General features: G+C 29.0%; 1 protein-coding gene across 3 annotated transcripts in view; it reads right to left on the reverse strand.

Annotated features, from left to right (window-relative positions):
- Positions 1–24,642, reverse strand: part of LOC100208526 (sodium-independent sulfate anion transporter) — a 37,942-nt gene extending 13,300 nt beyond the window's left edge. Inside the window, exons 1-3 of one of the 3 annotated variants that reach the window (XM_065799773.1) lie at positions 24,517–24,642; positions 8,375–9,199; positions 7,805–8,096 (exon numbers count right to left, since the gene is read on the reverse strand). In XM_065799773.1, coding sequence (XP_065655845.1) covers positions 7,805–8,096; positions 8,375–9,199; positions 24,517–24,528 — 1,129 coding nt within the window. In that variant the 5' untranslated portion in view covers positions 24,529–24,642. Of the gene's footprint in view, positions 1–7,804; positions 8,097–8,374; positions 9,200–21,266; positions 22,958–24,516 lie in introns of those variants that run through there. The other 2 variants (XM_065799774.1, XM_065799775.1) reach the window with 2 other exon arrangements.
- Between the last annotated feature and the right edge of the window lie 2,136 nt (positions 24,643–26,778).

The following is a 26,778-nucleotide window of genomic DNA, read 5'->3' on the forward strand; positions in this document are numbered from 1 at the left end:
TTCAAAATTTGAAAGATAGACGAAATATCGTACCTGTTTCGGCAGCAGAGCTTATTTACACATGCATAAAAGTTATAACGTGTCAGCGGTAAATAAACAAAGCTTCACAACTAAAACAAAAATGGCGCTTTCGGCCTTTTTTACACTGTTGTTAAACGAACGGCCGATATGGGAGCATGCATTGTTTTGTTTGTGCTGCCACCAATTGAGAAACTGAAAAATTAGGACATTTTTCATCTTGCCCCGCTCTTCATCTTGCCCCGGTCTTCCCTAACGATTTTCTTAAGTGATTAATAATATCTTAAAATATTAATAATAATGTATTTTCTGAAATTTCTGTAAATTGTTTGGCCTGAATAAGTGAAATCATTCGTATTATGCCATTGATTTACAAGGGTAGCTTTTCTCGCTTTATTGTTGATGTTTTCCAGTAAAATTTTACAAACTTTTCCAAGTTCTGGTTTAGATGGGTTAATTATTCGACATTTAGTATTGTTGGCAAAATCATCTTTGTAATCCTTTATCGTTATAAACGCGGTATTCATTGCAAGACATTCCATTCTGTTGTCAATACCTAAGTCTTTAGCAATTAGTTTAGCCGCATTATTAATGTTATTATATGGCGAATTATCAGATTTTTATAAGTTCTGGTTACGTTTTTATTAAAAAGTTTATTGTAAGAAAATTTTTCAAGCTCATACATATTCCTGTCTTCTTGTTTTTTCCAACCGTTACATATACTTTCAACCATTACCAATTGGTGTCTATTGCTACGATAAAAATGTATGGGAAACTAGCAAAATGAAAAAAATCTGGATAAAGAAATTTTTTACTTTTAATTGGTTACAGAAAAAATTTATTTGTTTACATACATTTCTTGGATTTCAACTTTCCCACTAAATAAAAACAACTCAAATCTAGAAAAACTATAAATTACTTAATTCACCTACTACATATTCAAAATATTCAGAAAATTGGTATCGAGTCTCGGTTTATTGTCTGGTTTCGGTGCGATGCCTTACAGTAATAATATCGAGATCACATGATACTGGTGTCGAAAGTATTGGTTATGTTTGTATCATTTGATACCGATACCGATTACAACAATATCATTTGGTACCGCAGCTCCGGTCTTCACGAGAGTTTGCATTGTATTTTGTATCGGGCGCCACACCTTTGGAATAAAATTGTTTTGCCGAATTTTAATTTTGAAGTAGCTATAACTTTTTTCCTTTTTAAAATAAAAACTGAAAAACCTCATTCTTTCATTAGATAATATATTGAGTTGTTATAAGTAAAAGTTAAAAATATATTTTGTTCTACTTTTTTTATTGTTTAAATAAAATTATTCCTACTTATTTTATTTATTGTTCTTATACTTTTTACTTTTTAATTTATATGTTGGTTTATTCTAATATAAAATTCTGATGAGAAGATCCTCTTGATCTTTCTTCAGACACAGATTATTTACCTTGCATTTTTGTAAAAGTTTATTATTTTTTTATCTTATCTTTGTTAAATGCTTAAGGTTCTGACGACAAGATCTTTGCGATCTTCTTTCAGATACCTTGTTTATATTTGTTATATTTTCTATCGTTGTAAGTTTATATTATTATTTTTATTATTGGTTATTTAAAGCTGTACAACAATTAAAAAATACAAACGAAAAAAAAAAAAAAGATTTTACATCCCCTAAGATTGAAAACAGGTTACAACAAAATATTAACTTTACAATATACTATTTTTAGTTTTAGAGGAACTGTGTTACTGGGGTAAAGTAGGACAGCCAGTAGGTAAAATTGGACAAGTGAGTAATTAACAATGTTTTAACAAAAATTATTAATTAAAAACTATTAAACTCGACAAACCACGTAATTCTCATCAAAATATTTAAGAGACTTTTATAAAATGTTTACACGAAAGTGGTAGAGATAAAGTAATAATAAATTAAAAGGTCACATTTTAATTTTTTTTTTCTTTTTATAACTGTGACCAAGTGACCATTCGATACCATACCATACTTTTTATTATCGGTATCGTGTGGTATCGAATAGATACTGATGGTATCAAAATTAGTATATAAGCACAACTACACGATACGAGACCATCCTTTTCGGTATCGTGTGGTATCGAACCGATACTGTTGGTATAGACATTAGTATATAAGCGATAACACACGATACGAGACCGTCTTTTTCGGTATCAACTTACACGATACCGATTATCTAGTATCTAATCTTCATCTCTACACTTTATTGTTAAATGTTTATTATCAAATTATTAAATATTTTATTATTTTATTATTAAATATCAAATTTCAGTATTAAACTCCAGGTTTGTAACATTTTTAATTTCAACTACACTGGTTACGCCATCTACATAAATCAAGAAAAGTTAGAAATTGAATTACTTTAGAAGATTTTCACCAAAACCAAATCCAAACACTTGTAAAAAATGATGAGCTTTAACTTGATGTGTGATAAAACGTTAGTTTGCTAACGCACCAGCCATGTTTCAGGAGTATTGTAACTTAACTGCAAAAAACGCTATTTGTAATAAAACGCTTTTAGTTGGTTAAAGAATAGGTTAAGAAAAAAAAGAAAATAAGTACTCACAACTGAAGTCATTAATTAAAATCATTTTTCTAGCCGTAAGACTTGTTACTATTTTGCGCTGTTGCGATTTGTGATTATTATCGCAAAACACACACAAAGTTAAATAAGAATTATCTTGCGTATAACTATCAGTTTTTTTATGATGTTTATTTGAATTTTTACTGAAATGGAACGTACTAGCAGTAAAGAGTAAACGAGTCAGAAGAATTTAGCTCGTTCAAGTGCTCTACATTAGGAAGAAAGTAGGAAGTTCAATTGTTTTACTAGCTTTAAATGTAGATATAGAACATCATTGGACTTGGTAGAAAATTTACTTAAATAATCGTTTATCACAAGTTTCTCGCTTAAAACTTAAAATCAATGGTCAAACTATCGGTAGTTTGTAGCACACCTGTGACGTCAATTAATACTGAGATTTCATTATCAAAAGTTTTAATTTTGTCAAACCTACCATTTTCAGTTTTCCTAAATTAATAAGCTCAGATAAATTATCATTTTAATTGTCATCTTGCATTCGCGGTCTTTGTCGATTTATTGGATGCTTTGGTACACCCTTTCAACTCATTAGTGACAACAGCTAAAATTTTTCTACTCGAAGTTTTGCAACGTATTTGTTGGAGTTTAAATATTCCTGCAGCTCCTTGGCGGGAGGTTCTTCAAAAACATAATACAAATTACTAAATAAACTCTCAAGAAAATCCTAGATACAGCAAGGCCTACTAATGAAGAAATGCTAACATTACTAGCGGAGGAAAATAGGAATAATTCAAAGTTTAATACTATCAAGTGATAGAAAAATACACGCAGCAGAGGTTCGAGATATATATGAATCGCTCACGTGAAAAAGGGGACATACCTTATTTTTTTCAAAATGGAGATTTTTATATTAGTATAAAGTATTTCTAAAAGCGCATGTTTAGACCAAAAAGGAAACCACTCGCTCATATTTAAAACGAGTTAATCGAAAAATATCTTGTACTGTAAAAAGAAGACATGTCTGGGACATGTCCTGTTTTTACAGTAAAAATAGTTAAAGTTAATGATTTGTAAAAATACCGCTGCAGCACTGTACTTTAATGTCATAATAAGAAGTGCCAATGTCAAACTTAACAAACACTTGTTGATTTATCTGGGTTATCGTAACAATTTTTGTGTTTTAATTGCTTATGTCTAGTGCAGAAAGTCAAAGTAATTCTCCGCAAAATAAAAGAAAGAAATTCACGCAAAACAAGCAAAAGAAATTCTCTGCAAAACAAAAGAAAGAAAGACGTTATTAATAGTCACATATATATAATAGTCACATATATATACACTTATAAAAAAAATGTCGTTAAAAAATTGTAGCTACAATCAGTTGGTAAGTGTTGTATTTTGTTTGATTTTAAATAAAATTATTGTTTATTCTTGTAAAGGTTTTCTAACCTCACTTATATATTGCAGTTGCAAATCAAATTATTTGAATAAATTTTCAACTGATGCAAAGGAAAAATTATGGATAGTTTCTACAATACTCCTTCAAAAAATGAACAGGATTTACATATACAACGGATGATAGAATTACAATCTAGAAGTCGTAAAAGAAAAAGGACTAAAACTCCTGAATTTTTGAAAAAGCAAAATTCAATAACATTAAAATATCTTTTACTCCTTGGTGGATCGAAAAAAGTTGTTTGAAAGAAATGTTTCGTACTCGCTTACGATATTAAAAAAAAATAAAATTGAAAGGCTTGCTGAACTGCAATTAATAAACAAGATTCCTCTTAATGGAGTGAAAAGCGTGGGAACAGAAGCAATTCAGTGTCATTAGAAGTAGTTTGGAGCATTCATGATCACAAAGATTTTTTTCCCACACATGATTCTGATTACCTTGGTAAAATAATAAAATATCTTGATGCTAGTTATTCAGTAAAAACTATGTATAAAGTGCATAAAACAAATTATCCTGATAACGGTAACTTTTCTCTTAAATATTTTCAAAATTATTTTAATGAAATTTTAATTTGAGATTTGAAAGACCAGCAAAAGATTGCTGTGCTCAGTATGAATAACTTAATTCAAAAATTAAAAGCAGTTCTCTTAATGAGAATGCTAAAAGAGCACCTAAATTAAGAGCACCGAATTACTCGTGCACAAATGATGAGCAAAAACTCTCTTGATTTGGTCAAGGAGATTTACCCTACAGATGATTGGCATATCTATCAACCTTATGGCTAATGTATCACTACCAACCATCAGAGTACAGGATTTGTACTATATCCGTCAACTAACCGTCAATACTTTTGTTTTTCATAACATCAAGTCAGAAAATATGGTTTGCTTCACGCATTGCGAGTTTGATGGACAAAAAGGCCCAAACGAAATTTGCAGTTTCATACATGATTATTTGCAAAATTTTGTAAATCCAAGTGTGAAGAAATTGTACGTTTTTGCTGATACCTGGGGGCCAGAACATAAACCACACAATTCTGCGCTTTTTTATGGCTTCGGTAGAGTTAATGAAGTTTTTACTTAAAAGGCAGACTTTTAGTAATGACTCATATGATAGGTCAACTACTTCTAAAATTTGCAATTTCTTCTTTTCATTAATTTTACATGAACAATCAAACACCAGGTAAAGTTACATGCAGTGAATTCATTGATAGCTTCATCGAAAAAAAAATTGATTTGAGAAAGAAAAAGACTCGTGATCTAAGCATGCCAACATCTAAGACTTATTTGTAAAAAATTCCAATCCTTGCTTTTATGATGGAATGTATCAGAAAAACAATCAAATTTATACCTGCAGAATTTTTGCCTTTTTGAGAACCCATTTTGGAACTTCCATCTAGAAGGGGTAGTAATATAGAAGAGGACTAAAGAGTTCTTTCATCCCAGTAGCTCTTTAAAATTGTATCAAATAAACTGTATTCCTTATTCTTAATGTTTTGTATTTACTTTGGTTTCTTTATTAAAACATATTTAATTTGTGCATTTATTTTATTTTCATTTTTATTAATTACTTACATAATAAACTGTCAATCAACATGTTAAAAAAACCAACATGTTAAAAAAGTCAACATGTTAACTGAAAAAAGAATAAAAATATCCAAAATTAAAATTGTATTTTTTAGGGACCAATAATAAAGTTTAACTTTTTTTTAAGTACTCAATACATAACACACTATATCATAAATTAAAAACAATCATCATATAAGTGAAACATTATCTTCTTTGCCTATTATACAGTTTTTTTTAGTTTCTAAAAAAAAAACTTTATGTGACATGTCCCCTTCTTCAAGTTAGTGAATCATATGGTGAGAAACCGATAATCATTTAAAAAACTCTAAACAAGTTATATTTGCTGAAAAAACATAAAAAATCATCAAAACATTTAATTGACAATGCGTTTGTTGATGAGAGAAATATTCTTTTAATAAACAATTTAAAAGTGCTGGGCACAGTATTGCGTTAGTTCGCTAACGTACCAGCCAGTTTAGTTTCTTCCGCATACTCGCGAAATAGCAGTATATAAGCAATAGCGGCATGCGCCTTACAAGAAGATATCTTAGCAACTAAAAATGTTGCGTGTAGTAAGTAACTCAGCAAAAAAAAAATTTTTTTGGTTATTATGATTCTCTGAGACGACCTAATGATTCTATCAGAGAGTGATTTATCAATGTCGCTTATATAGCCAAAGCCAGCTTATAACCAATTATTAATGTCGCATATCTGGCTCAGAACCAAGAGATTTGATACTTACAGGTCTTGAAATTTACACGTCTTGTAGGTTTTGTGGAAAAATGTATTTTCCATAAAACTTACAAGAACTTTTATGAAATTGTCTTATAATAATGCGACTACGTATGATAAATTTTTAATTAAAGTTATCTAATTTGCTCATAAGAAAAGTTAACAACATGGATATGGTAAGAAAAAGACAAATTTTTATCGCTAAACTTAAATTTAAAATAGAAAACGAATTATCTGATAACTAGTTTTCTAGTTAAAAACAAAATTTAAATTAAATACAAAAAAATAAAAATGATTAAAAAAAATCTATAGATACAAGTTAGGTTTCATAAAAAAGCCTCAAAAGAGTCTCAAAACCTCAAAGCCAGGACCAAACGCAACTCATTTAAATAGCTTATATTTTCAAAACTCATATACAAATATATAAACATTGTTAATTTTTTAGAAAATCATCTGAGAATATTTACTTTTATACAACATTTGCAATATTCAGCCCTGATATATGTATCCCTGACAACAATAATTACATTTTAAAAATATAACTTATTACCATCATCTCATAAAAAAAGTTGCTGTTATCGGGCATCTGGAATAACCGAAAACTAAAGTACGTTTTTATGTAAAGATATTTAAAAAAAAATGGTTGAAATAAATTAAGTTAAACCACTTAACGGATAATGTAAATTTGAGTTGTTATCATACTAATAACAACAACAACAAAGTTTTATAATGATTTTAGAACGATGCAATTCAATTAATTAGTTGACTAACAAGAGTAACAACATGTCAACTTCTTTAACTGATAACATTATAACAACTAATATAACCATTTTCCTTTCCTGCTAATAAAAATTGTTTATAAATCGAGAACAATTTTAATGAGACACTTTATCTTAACTATACTATAAGCAAAATCCCCTTTATTATACATTGCAAACAAAATCATAAAATTTATATTATAAGTTTATATATATATATATATATATATATATATATATATATATATATATATATATATATATATATATATATATACATATATATATATATATATATATATATATATATATATATATATATATATATATATATATATATATATATATATATATATCCAACTATCTAACTCTAAACTTAAGTAAAAACGTTAAACAACAAATAAACTACGTAAAATTTCGAGAATTTCACGGCTTTTTATTACGTGGGCTCCAATCATTGCAATTTTTGCAAAGCATCTTTATTTGACATAAGTATAAACATTTGGAGTTTATTCAGACATCAAAAAATGCTGCATTCGTCGCTAAAACGTTCCATATCTCTATAAATTTTGTAAAACAGAGATTATTTTAGAGCACATTTATTTTAGTGCATGGTTATTTTAATATAGGCTTAAAGATTATTATCATTTACTCCTTATTAATTATATACAATTTTAGTAATAAATCAAATCTAAAAAATACCTGCTAATGGTGTTTGGGCGCCACTCATTGAATTTACTGCTGATCTAGAGAAACTACCAGCTACAGGCCAGCCTCCATAAAAAGAACCAGCTATATTACACATACCAAGTGCAATAAGTTCTTGTCGGGCACTTACTTTATAATTAAACTTGCGCCCAAACCCTTTTGTAATTGAATATTGTTCAATGAATTGAATCATTGACAAAACAAGAATAGATATACCAAATTCGCGGGTAAATTCACTTGTAGACATAGTGACATTTTTCCCTAGTTGTGCTGTAGCAAAAGGACTCTAAAAATATTGAAATCGTTGTCAAGTAAAAAAAAAAAAAAAATTAAAAATGAATTCTAAATCTATTTAAAAAATAATTTTTAAGCTGCCGTAAAACATTTTAATAAGATTTTTAAATAACTCAAAAATGGTTGATAAATTATTCTGAAAGTTTTTAAAGGAATTCTGATAGAATTTTGTTCTAGTAGAATTTTCGAAAACCATAGTTGTGAAATATTTTTAAACATTACAAGTTTGTGATTATCAAATTGTAAAATTTTTTTAATAAAATATGGTACCTGACATTTAGGCATTCCTTTTGTCAAAGTTCCTGCTAACGTAAATTGCTGTGTTTTTCCATTTATAAAAAAAATATAAGCAACAATTGCGGAAAAAAAGCATACCAGAATTAATCGTGCTAAACACACTACCCATATGAATTTATTAAGTAATTTGCGTGCCATAGCAAATCTTTTGGGTGAATTATTTAGTTTTCTTTTTGACAGCCACATAAAAAAGGCAAGATAGACTATGCATATTATTCCTAATGTTACGTCATATTTATTAGTTAGTTTAATTTTTTGTCTAAGATAATCGAGAATTAGAAACGAGGTTGTCGGTGCACCTTTAATTCCTAATAGATTAGGAAACTGCGATATAGCAATTGTTATAGAAGCTGCAGAAACAAAGGCACTGATTATTGTGAAAGGAACAAATTTAGTCACAAATCCTAATTTAAAAATTCCAACGGCTGTTAAAATAATCCCACACCAAAAAGCAAGAAGAGATGCGCCTATAGGGCTTTTTGTTGTATTAATGTTGTGTGTAAACAAAGACATTGTGGCTGTAGCTCCAACGTTTGCGTCTTTAGATGTTCCGAAAATGCAATAAATTAGTCCAGGAGTTAAGGATGTATACAAACCATATTGTACTGGCAAACCTGCTAAGTTTGCAAATGCAATACTTTGTGGGATAACCATAATTCCAACTGTTAAACCGGCAATTAAATCACCTTTTAGCTTTTTCAAGTTGTATTTAGGAAGCCATACAATTATAGGTATAAAAGTGCAAAGTGTGTTAAAAAAGTTAAACTGTTTCACTTTCTCTATCATAAATTGCGATATCTAAAAGAAATAAGGATAAATTATAATTAATTTATTAACTTAATCCTTACTTTAAATTATTAATAACATTTAAAATAAATGGCTAGAGAAGGAAAAGAGCAAATATAATAGCAAAATAAAACTTTTCTAATAAAAAAAGGAAATTAAGACCAAATCATAAATGTATAAGTACAATAATTTTTTATGTTGTTTTATTATGAATTTTGGCACTGCAACGAATTAAAATGTTTTACAAACAATAAGTCGCATAATAAGTTACCAAACCACCGTTTTAATTGATTTTGTAGTGTGATAAGAAATGAAAAGATGAAACAACTTGAAACTTGAAGGAGAAATGGTTTTTAGTGCATTAAAAAAAATATTATTTAATAAAATGGGTTTCAACTTATCCCTTAAACTATGGCGTTTTTTTTGGCCTAATATTGAATTACTAACTCAAACATAAACTTTTTTCAATATTTTTGCGCTTAGCATTTCTCAAACAAATTACAAGTAAGCTGAATTTATTTAGACTAGACGAAAATTTTTTAATAGTCTTATACAATATTTTACAAACAGACTAAATAAAAAAATAATGAAAACTTTATGCTCTTCAATTCCAGATAACTATTCCGGATTTGAAATATATATTTGTTCAACCATACAAAATTGCTCTGCTTTTCTCTTAAAACTATTTCAAAATTGCATTTTTATAGGGTTGCAAAGAGTTATATCTTGTTGTTTTAGTCTGTTTTCATAAAAAATTGAAATTTTTCTTTGTAGTAAGAAAATCTTTTGCTGCTTATTTGATTGGTTGTGAAGAAACAATGTTGAATAAAATGTCATCATTGCTACATCATCATCACTGCAAATCAATTGTAAATAAGTGACTTTCGATACTTTTTTGATTAAATATTTTATTTGACAGGAACTATTGAATTAGTGCCAGTAGACTGTTATATCTTGTTCTGCACTCAAGGATGAGTAAAATCTCATTCCGTACTGTTTGGATGACACTTTTTGAAATAACTTTTCCTGACTTTTGTAATGACGTCAGTACATTTGATTTTTAAACTTTTTCAAATTTATTTTAATTCATTATGACTCCATTATGGTGCCAAATTTAAAATTGGCACTGCTTTCTTTATCTTAGTCTCTGATTATTTGAATGCGTTGTATTGAATTTGGTAAGGAGACTTCTTGAGAAGCACTTTTTGATCATCCAGATGTATTTCATTAAACTTAGATACTTAATTGAAACCCGTTTTCCGAACTTAACCCACATGAAAGCTTCATTCTTTGTTCACCAGAAAATGCTGTCGCCAATTTTTCATTTACATCTTGTCACTTTTTTGACGACAACTGTTCTAGCATTTTCAGTTGGCAGAGATGTGGAAAATTGAGTCTAGTTTTTTTTTTTCCTGATTTTTCTGATAAATTTTTGACTACTTTCAGTTTTCCAAAGAAGTTTTTTTACCCAGTGTAATTGAAAAGAGTTTTACTTGTTTGCTTGTTTGTAATTTTTTAAATAACTATTACCGTTGGCTAGGATTAAAAATTTCCAAAAATTTTGCTCAATTTTTTATTGCAATAAACTTAAATACTTTTATAAAATCTATTTTTTTTGTTTTAAAAATATTAGTGTTGTTATGACCTTCGACTAAATTGAATAAAAGTAGTCAAAAGCCGAAATTAGTCGATTAAGAAAAAACGAATAGTCGATTTAATCGAATATAGACTTCCTACTAGTCAACTAAAAGTCGATTTAGTTGACTGAAAATCTTAAGTACATTTTGTCTTGTCATTTGAATTAACTTTCTAACCTTTTATTTTTGTTTGTTCATTTAAAAACAAAAGCATGTACTAACTAGAGATGTCACGGATAGTGGTTTTGCCGAATACAGAATATTAGGCTAGACGCTCCGCCAAAGCACCAAATATTCGGTAGCCAAATATTCAGCGACACTTCCTATTTAAAGGGTTCCGATTTGGTACATTAAAGTGTATATCGTGGGTATACTGGCAATAGAAGTTAAGTCAAAAATGGGCAGATTTGAATTAATGATGCAGTATTGTAAAGTTTACAACACTCTACAAACTGGCAAAATTCAAGTCGAATGAAACATCTTTAAAAATGTTTAAATGTATTTTTACAACCAGAGAAAAGCTTTTTTTTAGCAACAAAATTGCATCTAACTTTAACTCGTAAAACGGGTGTTTTATTAAGCCTCAAAGATTTTACTTTAAAAAAGATTAAAGCTATAAATATTCTCTTAAATAAACACTTAACATTATGGTGTATTTAAATGTCAACACAAAATGCAATTTAATAAGATTATAAAAGTTTCAAACTCTATGATGTGGGCGTTTTTGTTAATTTATTTTGTTAATTGACTTGGCTGTGTAACACATTTTTTTAATTTCATTTTAGGTTTTGTTTTAGGTGCCCAAGAAGACCTAACGGTCTTGTCACAGGGCCCCGCGAAAGTGCATTTAAACAGAAGTTCACGCCTCCCTCCTTACATATTTTAAAAATGTATTAGTCGATTTTAGCCGACTTTAGAAAATATATAAGTCGATTTAGTCAACAGCCGAGTTATTTTATAGTCGTAACAACACTATAAAATATGCGTTTTATCATCGTAGTATTTGGGTATACTTTAAATATTTCATCAATAATGAAATATCAAATCAATAAAAACCCGCATGCAAAAAATGAACTTAATGTTAAAATTAGCAAATTGAAATTAATATTGCACATTCTAATATGTCTGCTTTCTCTATGCCATCTTTCTAACTCGACTTTTTCTGACTTTTGCTCAATGATTCTTTGTTCTTCTTAAAATCACTTACTCTTAGTCTGTGAAGCAGGTTATGATGCTCTTTAGGGAGCTAAAATTGTCTTTGCAGGCTTTGGTATGTGGCATCTATATGGCAATTAGCCGGAGGAGGATAAACCACAATACAAACGTTTAAGTTAATCGGTAAAGTAGTTTATAACATATCACTTTTACGGTAAAAGTTTTACTTTTGTGAAACAATGAAAAGTAGATGTTTTCCGAGTTTGCCAGTCTTTTGAGGTTGTTTATTACATATTTCTAGCTTTTATTTCTCTATAACTACGCTGTAAATTATTCACAAAAGGCAAAGAATACAATTTTTTTTTATATTAACAAATTTATTTTGTAGCGTGTTTTAAAGAAACAAGGATTCTATATGTGTAAAGATTGCATTTAAAATTTTTTTAATAAAAGGTACGTATTTTTAATAAAATGCACTTGTTGAGTTAGATTATAATAATTTATCTAAAAATGACATAAGATAACACATTTGATCTAAATGTTCAGTAAAATAATTATAAATTAATTTGCTCAGTATGATATTATAAAACACACACACACACACACACACACACACACACACACACACACACACACACACACACACACACACACACACACACACACACACACACACACACACACACCCACACGCGCGCGCACACACACACACACACACAAATCGCCCAATCGGCAGAGCTGGTTGAAAAATTAAGGTATACATTTAAATCACTTTAAAGTGAAGCATAATACTTTAGTTTATTGTTTTATATAGCCAAAAGTGCCCTAGAAAGGTTGTGGCAAGTGAAACTCAAGTCTTTAAAGCACTTATTTAAACATAGTGGGGGAATTTATGACCTAGAAATCACTAGCTCTTTATTTTTATTTATGACCTAGAAATAATTAGTTCTTTATTTTTATTGCTATATTTTTAATTAGTTTAAGTTTAGCAAAAAATTTTTTTTTGCCTTCCATTAACGTCGTTAAATCAAGATTGTAAAATACTGTAAATATTCAATCGAGTCTTTTTATATACAATTTTATACTTTTCGGTAACTTTTGGGCTACTTTAATAGACATTCAAAAATGCCCCTCCCTCTTTACGGATGGGAGTGCTTAGCCTTAAACAAAGTTTGCAATGGCATTAAACTTCAATATGCTAAGGAAATAACAAGATAAAACAATTTTAAAACAACTTTGAAAACAAATTATCGTAGTAGCTATATATAGTTACAGTTAAAAAAAAATACAAAAAAAAGTGTTTTTCAAAGAGGGTTTTTAAAACTTTTAAAATCTGCTTCACAATATTTTACCATAAAATTGTTCACAAACAACTTTCTAAATAAGTTAACTAATGATCCAGCAGGCGCAATTAATAAAAAGAAACACGCAACAAAAACTCATGGTTATTGTTGCATGTACCTCATAAAATAAAAAGAATAACATGTGTCTATATATGTCTATATGTCTGTGCCGGTGACGCGAAATAGATTAACTCCCCAAAAAGTTAACTCCCGGTTAAAACATTTTAACTCCCCGGTTAATCTATTTCGAAATAAATTAACCCCGGGAGTTAAATTATTTTAAAATATAGCAAAATGGATTAACCGGGGACTTAAGTATTTCTAACCCCCACTGAAATAAATTAACTCCCTTTAATACGCGTTTTAAATAATTTAACTTAAAATTATATCTACAAAATTGTGTAAGTATTCTATTCTAAAATTTTTAAAAAATATATTTTGTATTATATATATTTAAATATATAATATATAAATATTTAGTGAGCGTTGAATAAAATTACTTTATAACTGTTTATTTTTGACAAGCCTTTATCTTATATATAAAAAGGAGATCAAAACAATAGTAATAGTATTGCACGAACCGAAGTTCGTGCAATACTATTACTATTGTTTTGATCTACTATTACTATTACTATTGTTTTGATACTAATACTTCCGAACCATTCTCTTTTGCTAATAATAATGTCTAAGGTTATAGAGTTTATATCTATACTATACTCTCTCTCTCTCTCTCTCTCTCTCTCTCTCTCTCTCTCTCTCTCTCTCTCTCTCTCTCTCTCTCTCTCTATATATATATATATATATATATATATATATATATATATATACATATACACACTTTATATTATGTATATATATATATATATGTATATAAAATATATATACCGTCAACTGGGGTGACTATGAACGCTTTTTAAACATTTATGCATCATATAACAATACAGTTTGTCTAACAGCTAATTTTTTTTTTTAACAGAACATTATACTATCTAGCTTCCAAAATTAGTTCTAGGCCTGATAAATATTATAAAGTAAATACTTTAATTTTCTTATTTTATACAAGCATATTTGTATTTTTAAAACGAGGTGAGAATGAACAGCCGATTCGGAGTTACTTTGAACACGACATAATGTTTTTATTTCTTAGATTATGGATAGACTAACATGTTGTAAGGCTAGGGGGGGGGGGGAGGAATACTGTTAAAGATCAAACAGATAACAGAAAGTGTATTTTAATATGTTGTAGAGTCTTTTATTTCAAATCAATTCATGTGAAAAAAATAACATACTAAGTTTAAAATCTAGTTTTTTCAGCACATTACTATTTACAACAATATTTACAAAGCTGCTTTAAAAATAACAGACCATCAACTATCACTATCCTCGAAGTTCTTACATGGCTCACACAGGCTGCATATAAAGTCAATTTTTTCAATATTTCAAGCTTATAATATTGATCTTTTTCATAGAAAAGGTCACAACACTGGAGGTGATAAGGTTTGCTGCATTTGTCGCATTGAATCCATACGTCGTCGCTTAACTCCACCCATTTTTTGTTACAGAGAGCACAGTACCAATCACTATCTTTATTGTTTTGCTCTGTTTAACTTGATGGCATTGACTCATCTAAACAAAGAACTCTTTTTCCTGATTCAACCTTTGGACCGCGTGTTTTTCGTACTGCAACTGGATTCGTACCTAAGCCTAGATTATTTTTCAGAATCTCTAAAACGGATTCGTTAAGAACCATTACAGTGTCTTTACCACCAGAGTCTTTATTTTTTCCAGGAAGTTGTTTTATCACCTCTGTTTTGTTGATAAGGTAGATTCCTGTTGCTCGAAATCCGGAAATTAAAGCTTCTGGTTTCAAGGTGTTTACTAACTTGTTTAAAAGAGTAGGCATTTGTTCTTTTGGAATAGCCCCTTTAATACAACTTTCTACTCTCCACTTTGAAAGTACTGTCCTCCACGACTGCTTTAACCCTCTAAATACAGCAACATCTAGTGGTTGGCAGAGATGAGTTGCATTAGGTGGCATTGTTACAAACTTGATGTCATGTTGAATCGTGGCTTCAATAACTTTTGGAGAAAAATGTGAACCCAGATTATCATTAATCAGCAATGTTGTTCCGGTTTTTAAAATAGCAATAGGCAAGAATATCTTCATGAACCATCTGGTAAATGTTCTACCATCAAACCACCCATTAGTGGTGATATCGTATACGGTTCTAGGTGGTCCACCATGAGTCCAACCCTGGTAGAGATTTTGTTGCTTTATAAACAACCATAGGCGGCAAAAATTCTCCAACAGCGTTACCAGCAAACATTATACTAGTTGATTTCTTTGAATGTTCCTGTTTGTTTTCAACGCGGTGTCCATGTCCACGACGAACAATAACAGCATTGGACCCTGGATTATCTGTTATATTGGTCTCGTCATAATTATATATGTTTTCTGGAGGTATATCCTTTAACTCTTGGTATAATTTGTTAAAATAGCGGTTAAGGGTTTCTTCATTGACTAAAGCCCTACTATGCTTTACATTATCACCAACCCTTTTTGTCAGACAATGCCTTTTCATGAAAGACTGAACCCAACCTACACCAGGCATATTATTTTTAAATATAAAGTCTGTTATTTTCTTTTTATCACAACAACATTTAACTAAAAGTCGAATGTCCAAAGAATTAAGAGGCACCCTCCAATCTGTCATATAAGTAATTGTTTGAACAATTAAATTTTCTGTAGAACTGTCAAGTCTGCTTTGTCCACCGTGTTTTTTTGGAACTTGATTTCCAAGTTTTACGTTTTTATGGAGAGTTCCTAGCGGAATGTTATAAGCTTTGGCTGCTTTCCTGATAGTAAAGCCGTGGTTTTTCACTTTATTTACTGCTGCTTGTAAGTCTTTTTGAGCGTAATTTGTTTTGTAACCTCGGCTATTTTCCTTTCTTTTGTAATTTCGAGGCATAGTTCCTTAAATTAATAAAAAAAAACTCGAATTCTTGATAAAAAAAATGCTATTTTTAAATGAGCAAATAAACATTTACAGACAAACTACACCCTCAATTTTGAATTCATTAGAACAATATGTACCTGAACTTGATGTGTAGCAACTTTTATAGTGTTTTGATACGCGCTTCCTAAGGTATAGCTTGATAAGTCAACAAACTACCCGAACAATGTAAATCATGCTGTTGATATGCGATAAAGAAAAGCCGAAAAAGGAAAATATTTTGCGCAGCCTCAAACTAGGTTTCATAACACACAATTTAGATCTATTGTGTGAGTTGTTTCACCTTTTAGTTAACTTGGTACTGATGTTCATAGTCACCCCGCTGTTCATAGTCACCCCCGTTGACGGTACATATTGTATATTGTATATATATATATATATATATATATATATATATATATATATATATATATATATATATATATATATATATATATATATATATATATACAGTTACCTAATATGATTAGAAAATACAAACGTCTAACTAATCGACAATCCTGGGGTGAAAATTCAATGAAAGCAGCTATTGAATCAGTAATGAAGAAGGAAATAGGGTATAAGAAGGAATCGTTAATGTTTTGTATCCCAATAATGACACTGCGATACAGAATAAAAAGACTTCAGCAAGGGAGTTTAGAACTAAGTAGTTGTGCAGTAAAAAGACTTGAGAATTTTAAATGAGTTTTTAACCTTGAACAAGAGCAAGAGTTAGCTAAACACCTAATTTTTCTCAAGAGTCGCTTGTTTCCAGTTTCAATAAAAAACTTGGGAGAATTGGCATTTTAGCTAGCTGAAAAGAACAAGATACCACATAGCTTTAACAAAAAAACAGGAATGGCAGGCTGCTAGTGGGCAGAAAGTTTATTAAAACACAATCCTGTTATTTCTTTGCGTATGCCAGAGGGAACTTCTGGAGCTAGAGCAATGGGATTTAATCGACCTGCTGTAAATAAATTTTTTGAACTATTGACTAAAAGCATAGATGAAAATAACATAACTCCAAATAATATATACTTATATATATAATGTTGACGAGACAGGAGTTTCTTCAGTACCAAAAAAAGTATCAAAAGTAATTGCTAAGAGGGGTAAAAAACAAGTTGGAACTGTAACATCAGCTGAACAAGGGAAAATCATAACAATCGAAATGTGTATGAGTGCCTCTGGTATATACGTGCCCCCCTTGATTATTTTCCCCCGTGTTAGAGCTCCCTAGAATGTTAATATTATCAAAAAAGCTCCTCTGATTACTATTGCATCATATAACTCTAGTGGTTGGATGCAAGCAGATATATTTTTGAAGTGGTTTAACCATTTTCTGTCCTTTGTAATGTCATCCAAAAAAAGACCTGTACTGCTATTATTAGATGGTCATGCAACACATACAAAAAATATGGAGTTCATAATAAAAGCACGTGAAAATTGTTACTTTTATTTGCTTTCCACCACATTGTTCACACCGTCTGCAGCCACTAGATGTCTCCTTCATAGCACCATTTAGTAGCAACTATTCGAATAAAGTTCGAATTTGGCCGCATACACATTATCCTAGAGTTGTGACCAAATATCAGATTCCAGAACTATTTGGAATAGCTTTTATGAAATCCGCAAACATGTTGACAGCTGTAAATTGTCTTAGAAAGACTGGAATAAGTCCACTTAATCCTCACCAAATCTAACTACCAAGTCTCAAACAAACTATTTCACTGCAAGAGTTATCCTTGACGTCTTGCTCTGAATTAGAAACTTTGTCTTCGACATCTTTGGCTTCTTTTACAATTGCTTTACCTGCAGAAATTGTAAGTATTTCGAATGAGAAAACTCAGCAAACTCACAAACGACGGCAAAAGGGCAAAACAGCTATACTCACCAGTTCACCATATAAACTGAACTGGTGAGTACATATAGCAAAACAGCTATACTCACCAGTTCACCATATAAGCGGAACTGGCAAAAAAGATGGTTATAAAAACTAAAAAAAGAAAAAGCGCTCAAACAGTTGACAAGACTGTAGAAACAAAAAATGATACACCTGCAGAAATTGTACCACGAAAAGTATACCCCCAGCGATTTTTGTTTAATTACATTTTCAAAAACTGTTGCATTTTTTTCTAAATTGCTAAAATTAAAAGCTTTTTTTTGTTGTTGTTGGTTGTTGAAATACACTGATAAAAAACACAGGTCATTTTTATTTTCATATTTCATTAATCTAAACCTTACGGGGGCTGTTATGACTCCACTTCCCTATATATATATATATATATATATATATATATATATATATATATATATATACACATTTTAGGGTGCACCCTAGAATGTATATATACATATATATATATAAACAAATACATATATATATACCCTAAAATGTATATATACATTATAGGGTGCTATAGGGGCACAACCGTTTTTTTCAATAAGTCTAATTTTTGTGTTATAACATTTTCAAAAACTGTTTTATTTTTTTCTTAATTGCAGCAATTTAAAGCTTAAGGATGTGTTTATCAAAATACACTGTTAAAAAACGCATGCCGTTTTTATTTTCATACTTCATTAATCTAAACGTTACGGGGGCTGTAATGCCCCCACTTCCCCTATATATATATATATATATATATATATATATATATATATATATATATATATATATATATATATATATATATATATATATATATATATATATATATATTGCCATTATTAATATATGATATAATATAAGTAGAAATATAATTTACATCCATATCAATAACTAATTAACAGACTTAAAAACAACACATTTGAAAAACATCATGTTAAAATACTTTTTTTGTAATTCATATAAGTTGTTCCAAGGGAGTTAAAATATTATGGGGAGTTAATTTGTTTCGCCGACAAGGGTTAATTTATTTCAAGGGGAGTTAATCTATTTCGAAATAGATTAACTCCCCGGGTAATTTTTTACGCAACGGGAGTTGCGTAAAAAATTACCCGGGAATTTATTATGGGGGTTACCTGGAATAAATTACCCGGAATTTATTATGGGGGTTAATTTATTTCATGACACCGGCTGGTTGTGATCGACCGAAACCGAAATTTGAGCCGAAACCGAAAGTACCGAAATTTCGGTTCATTGAAGCCGTAGCCGAAACCGAAATTTTGGCCGAAGTTTGTAAAAGAATGTTTAAAATCCTTAACCTTTTATGATCACCGAATTAAAGCAAAAATTAAAAAAAAAGCTATTTTACAGATATCTAAGCAATCACCATGAAACATAGTTTAAATTTATAATATGTCCAGACATTTCAATAATTAAAGGTAATAATTGAAGTATTTTCTCTGGCAAAAGTTTGTTTCTTTCTTTTGAAAGAATGTCTCCAGCAGTTAAAAACAACCTTTTTACTTCTGTAGATGTTGGTGGAGGTCTAAAGAATCTCTTTGCTACTTTTGGCAAACCAAACTTTGCTTTTAATGTTGTTTTCTAATATAAATCTATGAAACTTTAGACCTTCTTCGGAGTTTGAATCAATTTTTGAGATATTGTCAACCCAACCAGGCATTGCAAATTGCAACATTTCAGCCCTCTGCCGTTTTGTTCTGGTGTCAAATAAGGGTATTGTTCTTTTTTTAATTGTAATAGACTCAACTTGATCTGAAGTTATGAGTATTGCTTTTTCAGTTAGGAGATTTTTTAGAGTAAACGATTTCTTAAATGTGATGAAAGTCCGCTAAGTGATTGAAATTTTGGATTGTGCGATCCACGAGATATTTTCAAATTGCAGTTCCGTATTTGAAATCACTAGCTGCCACGGTAAAATGCTTCCATAAACTAGTTTTTTATCGATTATTTTCTATTGTAAATTTTTAGTACTGAGAAACTTTTGATGAAACTATTGGTTTGGGTTGCTTTACTTAAATGTTAATTCATTTTAAGAATGATTTGAGATTAGTAACTTAAAACTATCATGTAACGTGATTTCAATTAAAATGTCTACAATTGTTATAATTAAAAATTGATTTACTAACAAACGATTACAATCTAAATTAAAACTTAAAAAAAATCTTATAAAAGTTTCGGTTCATTTCGGTTGTGGTTTGAACCGAAATTTCGGCCGAAACAGGAAAAGTAAAAAAATTGTTGAAGCAGAAATTTCGGTTTCGGCCGAAGCCATATAAGCATTTTAAAGCAAAAACAAGTTCAAACATTTTTGAGCAATGTTAACAATTAGATAACCTCAATGTTTATGACACAATTGCAAGTCGTTAATGGGTAAAATAATTAACTAACAGAATAAAAAATGTTTTGTAATTGCTCTTAAACCTACTAATCGTAATTTGATGTATTTAAAAATACTTAAATAAAATCACCAATAATCATAAAATTCACATTTACTCAACGGGGGACTTTAAATTGATATTCTAAAAACATAATTATATTATGCATCATTTCACGTCAATCTCTATTTAAACTTTTTCTTTAAAACAATTTATAACGGTAATAAACAAGCGTGTATCATGCAATACTTATAATATTTGTAAATTTGAGAATAGCAAAAAATAAAAACTGATGTTAATGGCTACGTTACCAGTATTAATCCGAAAGATCCAACAGTTTATAGTTCATAGGATGCACAACTCAAGATAATGTGAAATCAAAAAGATATTAGAAACTAGCGCAACAAATTAATTTAAAAATTAAATGATAAGAAAAATCCTTAAAATGAAGCAGTGTATTACAATGCTTTATAAAGACATTATCTACTTTTAATCATGCTTAGAGTTCGCTTTTCAAGACTGGTCCCTTTACTTGCAAATAAACATATCAGCAATCAAAAAATAAACAGTTAAGTCCAGCAAAAACAATTAACAAAATCAAAATATTGTTTATATATATATCATAATATATAAACATATATCTTTTATAAAGGCGTATCAAAAGACTTACAATTCTCGCTAAAAAAAATTCTATTTGATAATAAAACAGCAAATTGCAAATAAAACAGCAAATAAAACAGCAAATTTCAAATTGTTTACAAATTTAAACAAGTCAGTTTTTTACTGTACACAAAACAAGTGACTATATTAAATGGTAAAAAATAGCGTCAATTAAACCGTACCGACGTCATCAAACCAACAATCGTCAGCAGAGTAGTACATAATTTAGCTTCCTTGATCTTCCATTAAACTTTGAAAATTAAGTTTTTTTCTTTACATAAATTTTAAGTTTCTAAACTAACAAATTCAAATTAAGTAAGTCTTTAAAGAAATTAGGTGTCAAAATTAGTAACATTTTTAGTTACAAAAATTTAAGTAATTTATATGTATATAAACAGGGCCACCAAAAAGGAGGAAGGGAGGTGTAGGGGTGTCCCACCCCCTTAAAGCTGTCATATAAGCATTTGAGTTAGCACATTGAGCAAGTTTTGAACTATTGTTGGCAAGTTGCAAATATTGAGGACTTTTTTTTTTTTTTTTTGGTGTTTCTAGTTGGCAAAAAAATACATACACCAACTTAACCCCCCATGGAAAGACCTCTTCGGGACGGCCCTGTATATAAATGTATATAAAATTTCCCGACAGTTCATAGTTATTATAAATGGTTATTTACAAAGGAAAAAATATGTATACTGGTAACAAAAGAAACAATCATTTCTTGCGTAGGTGATTCCGCAATTACCAACCAATAAAAAAATATCATAAAAATATCATTTTATAAATCATGAGTAATTTAATCACAATTTTTTTAGAGTATGACTAAAATATCACTAGCTTAACTTACGCAAATACAACTTCTAATAGATGGCAAATCTGCAAGAGCAATTACCGCACGTTTTCAAACGTGCAACAAAAGATTAACTATTTTTAGTATCATTTAGCGCATCAAATCAACAGATGTCATCAATCAAAGGAAACTATTGTCGAAGACCAATAATTACCACTACAAAAAGTGAAAACTGTTCAAGTGTGTTCAAGTGTATTCAAGTGTGTTCAAGTGTGTACAAGTGCTGTTCAAGTGTGAAGGACATAAGATTTTAGGCTTTTAAGTTCTTCCTAAATTGCCTTCTTATTCCTAATTGCCTTCATCAAAGATGTCTTGCCAAGGACTTTTGACCTTCGACCGTATGGGCTATGGCTTTCTTAAAAAAATGTTCACAATCGCCTTACAACTTGCAAAAAAAACACAACGGTTGAACTATTAAATTGTGGTGCGGAGTCATATTCTTAGGCAAAGCGCAAGTTAAGCAGTTTGCAGCACACAAAGTTAATGTTTGCCGGCTTCCAAACTTATGTTTAAATTCCTGATTCATTTAACCTTCTGCATAGCGATTTCCATAAATTTTAATTTGGGGTGCAATTACTGTTAACGGTTTGCTGGTTTACACCTTTTACAAAAATATAAGAGTGTCAATTCCGCAAACTATGTCGTGACATATATCCAAGAAAATGCAAGAAATGTACTCGCTCAGTGGCCAAGCAGTTTAAAACCCATTCAAAACTATTATACAAAACTGGAAGAAGAAGTTTCTAAACAGAACCCATCCTCACAAGCAGATTCGAGAAAAACCTTAAAGCAAGGTTGCATAAAAAATGCCCGTTTATATACAAAAATAAATAAATGTCTGTTCAAAATATTTAAGAAACCCATACGTAATTTAACTTAATAAAAGTTCAGAATAAAACATTGTTTTGAAACTAATCTGCCATCATGAGCGTGCAACAGCGCAATATAAAAAAGAAAAAGAAAATCACACCACAAAAATCATTTTTATTTTTAACAAAAAATTCTTGTCTAACTGTGTGACGTTTTAAAACTGAATGTGCTATTTGTAGATCTTTGTAATATATTCAAGTACCCCATTGTTATAAATTTATTCTGACGAACTACAAATTAATTGGTTTTGTATTACTTATTTTATAAAAGATAAAGAGTTATCTAAACATCACAATTGAACTGAAAAATTTAAAATTAAGATAAAATAAATTTAGCGCATTTATCCTGCGTCAATCTGCACACCTATAAATGCAATATATTTATACAATGAACTGATAAGTAAAAAATTTGTAAAAAGAATTTAAAGATTTTAAAGAAATTTAAAGAATATGGTAACTAGAAGAAATCAACTGTTTAATAATAAAAAATAATGTCTCTTTTATAATCTTGAGAAAAAGTTGTAGTACATTATTAATAGTCGCACGGCGTTACCTTTAGTCATGAACGAGTAAACTAATAGTGTATTTATAATCAAAGTTATTATTAGTTACCATTGCAACTCAAAATAGACATAAGCCGCATTTTTTTACGCATTTTTTTTTTAACATTTTTCTAATAAACACGTATATAGTTCAAGAATATGTAGGCTTCTGAAGCCCTAACAATAGAACCGGAAAATTAAGCTTTAAAACTTTATATATATATATATATATATATATATATATATATATATATATATATATATATATATATATATATATATATATATATATATATATATATATATATATATATATATATATATATATATTTTATTAATTTCTAATTAATTCTTTTAGTATAACATTTACCATAAAACCTTGGCAGAGTCAGGAAGAGTTACGACAGAAATTTGATAGAAATGATTTGGTTGGCTCCGGCAGGATTTTTGATACTTATGGTTGACTCCAAATTTTAAGTATGCTCATGCTTATTCAAATGAGAATGTTTTGCAAAAAACAATTGCGGTAATAGCCTAAGAACATATTTGCCCTTCTACCCAAAATGTGAAAAGTAAATAAAAAACTTTAACGTTTTCTACTTGTCTTATATCCAAAGGCAGGCTTTAGATTTTATTTAATAAATCTTTTAGTGTTTAAAATTGGAGTCCATGTAATACTTATGACTTTCTCATTTTGAGAAGTGTAGAAACTTTATAGAGATATAACTTTAAAACACTAAAAGAATATTTAAAATTTCAACTAAAAAATATTAAAGTTAGCTGTTAAACAGCACAAAATTTTTTAAACCGGAATAACTAACTGTTAAAGTTTGAGTAAAAGCAAATTAAACTAAATAAACGCGAGTTTGGTAAAGTTAAATAAAGAAAGTTAAAGAAAAAGTTTTGAAAAAAATAAAATAAGAATTTAAATAAAAATAAAAGCTTTTAAATAAAAATGAAATCTTGAAAACAAAACTGAAAATTACAACAAAAATGTCTTACGTTTTTGGACATTATTAAAAAATACAACAACAGTCTGCACGATGCGCTCAGGCTATGTTGTATTACATGATGAGATCGTACTTTATCATTAGTTGAAAGCTTGTACTTTGTAATCTATCAATTATGTCGTCACTTCGCAACTGGTACAACTCTTTACAACTTGTTGCTTAGTATGAATTCATAACAATAAATTTATCTTCTATAAACTTTTATTTTGTGTAATAACCTTTTACAATATTTTAAAATATAGAATAATTTAAAATAATAAGTTTGAAAACTAAAATGTTTTTTCTACGGCAATTAGCGAATTCTCAGTCACATTACCAAGGTAATGAACCTTGGTAATGTGACTGAGAATTCGAAAAACCACATATCAAATTGTCAAGGTCTATTAAAGGTTTAGAGAACTAAAGTGTTTCACTTGATTTAACAATTATTTTACCAATGTAAATTATAACAGGTGTTGAAGATTTTAAACAACTGACAATATTGGTCATGACAAGATTTTTATTTTTTACTTGAAGTAATCTTTTTTTTGTAGTCAAATTTTTTGTTAGTATAGTTGAACCCATGTAATTCAAGTCAAAACATGTTCGAAATACTAAAGTATTTGAAATATTTAGGAGTTCAATCCTAAATATTGAAGAGACTTAGGGTTTTCTATAACTCAAAAGATCATTTAAATTGAACAAACAAATAGTTTGTTTGATTTAAATGATCTTTTGAATTAGTTAAAACAGCAAGAGTTTAACTGTAGTAATTATACGAATTAATTTATTAAATTTTTTTATTATTTTTTATAAATATTAATACGTAACCGACATACTTTGCTGATTATTTACAAATGACCTGTTTAATTTAAAATTCAATTCTGGTGGATAAATTGGCATAATACCATCAAACTTATTAACTTATACAATGATAAGCTAAAATAAATGTGTGCATACGTTTAATATATTTCTACAATGCAGGACGTTCAAGTTTATAGTTTATATATATTTTATAGTTTATATATATTTTATATATACCAAATAGTTTAGTTTTTACAAGTCAAATAATGTGAAATTCTTTTTCATTTACTTTAAAGGCAATAGTAAGACGTTTTAAAAAGAGTATTAAAGATTTATTGACAGGCAACCATGCCTTGATAATATTTTTAAAAGATCAATGATTGTACAAAAATGTAATAAATCATTATGATTTAATGTAAGATAATTAGTATATATAACAACAATAGACTTATAGTTGATTTCACCCAACAAAAAAATTGAAGAGATTACAATGACGTATTGTTATCCACATCCTCTTTTTTAAGCCTCTATCTGTTTAATTCATTATTTAAAAAAGATCATTTAAAAGAAAAGTTTTAATTTTTATTTTATATACAAAAGTGGTGCTTAGTGACAAGATCATAATGTCTTCCTCGTTCTACGTAAAATTTTTTACTTTCTGTTTTGTACCCTAGTAGCAAGCAACATTAGTGCAATATAGATACAATAATTATCTCAATACTGTTAACAATATTTCGCAAACATAAAATGTCAATTTTGATATATGTAAATAATATATATATATATTTAGGGGAAAGGAGGGGGATCCAAAACTAACGTTTTTTTGGATTTTGTGTAGTTTAACTACTTTTTCTTAATTAATTTTTTATGCTGATTTCGGATTACTTAATACTTTTTTTTCATTATAAATATTTGGCATTCTACTTTAATTTCAATAAAAGTGAATATTTTGACAAAAAAATCAATTGTTAAACTAAATGAAATCATTATTATTATCAAAGTAGAATCCTTAGTAAATTTTTTTGTTTGTTTTATAAATAAAATGTGTAATCATTATGTGTTAAAAAAATTAGGCATTATACATGAAATTACTCCATATAAAAAACAAATTGTAACAATTACGAGTGAAAATGCTAAATAACTTCATTGCAACCGTGGTACAGTGATTTGAGTTATTTATCGGAATCAAAAGGTCTGAGGTTCAATGTTGTTGGCTCTAATCAGATAAGCGACATTGGTAAGGAAGGGTGTGTAAACTTCCTAGTTAAATTGCTCTTCCACGGTGCTTTGTGATAAGACGCTTAGTTCTTCTGGAAGCACCTTGACAACTAAAAAAAAAAAAGTCATCGTAGGCAATTGTGGCATTTTGTGAGGACTTTCCAAGTTAAGTAGAAACTTTAAATTATTAGCCTATTATTCAATTAACAAAAGGCGGCGTGTTTTTGTATTTTTATCAACAATTATGATTTTA

Source organism: Hydra vulgaris, chromosome 06 (assembly GCF_038396675.1).
Source record: "Hydra vulgaris chromosome 06, alternate assembly HydraT2T_AEP".
NCBI classification, from domain to species: Eukaryota; Metazoa; Cnidaria; class Hydrozoa; order Anthoathecata; family Hydridae; genus Hydra; species Hydra vulgaris.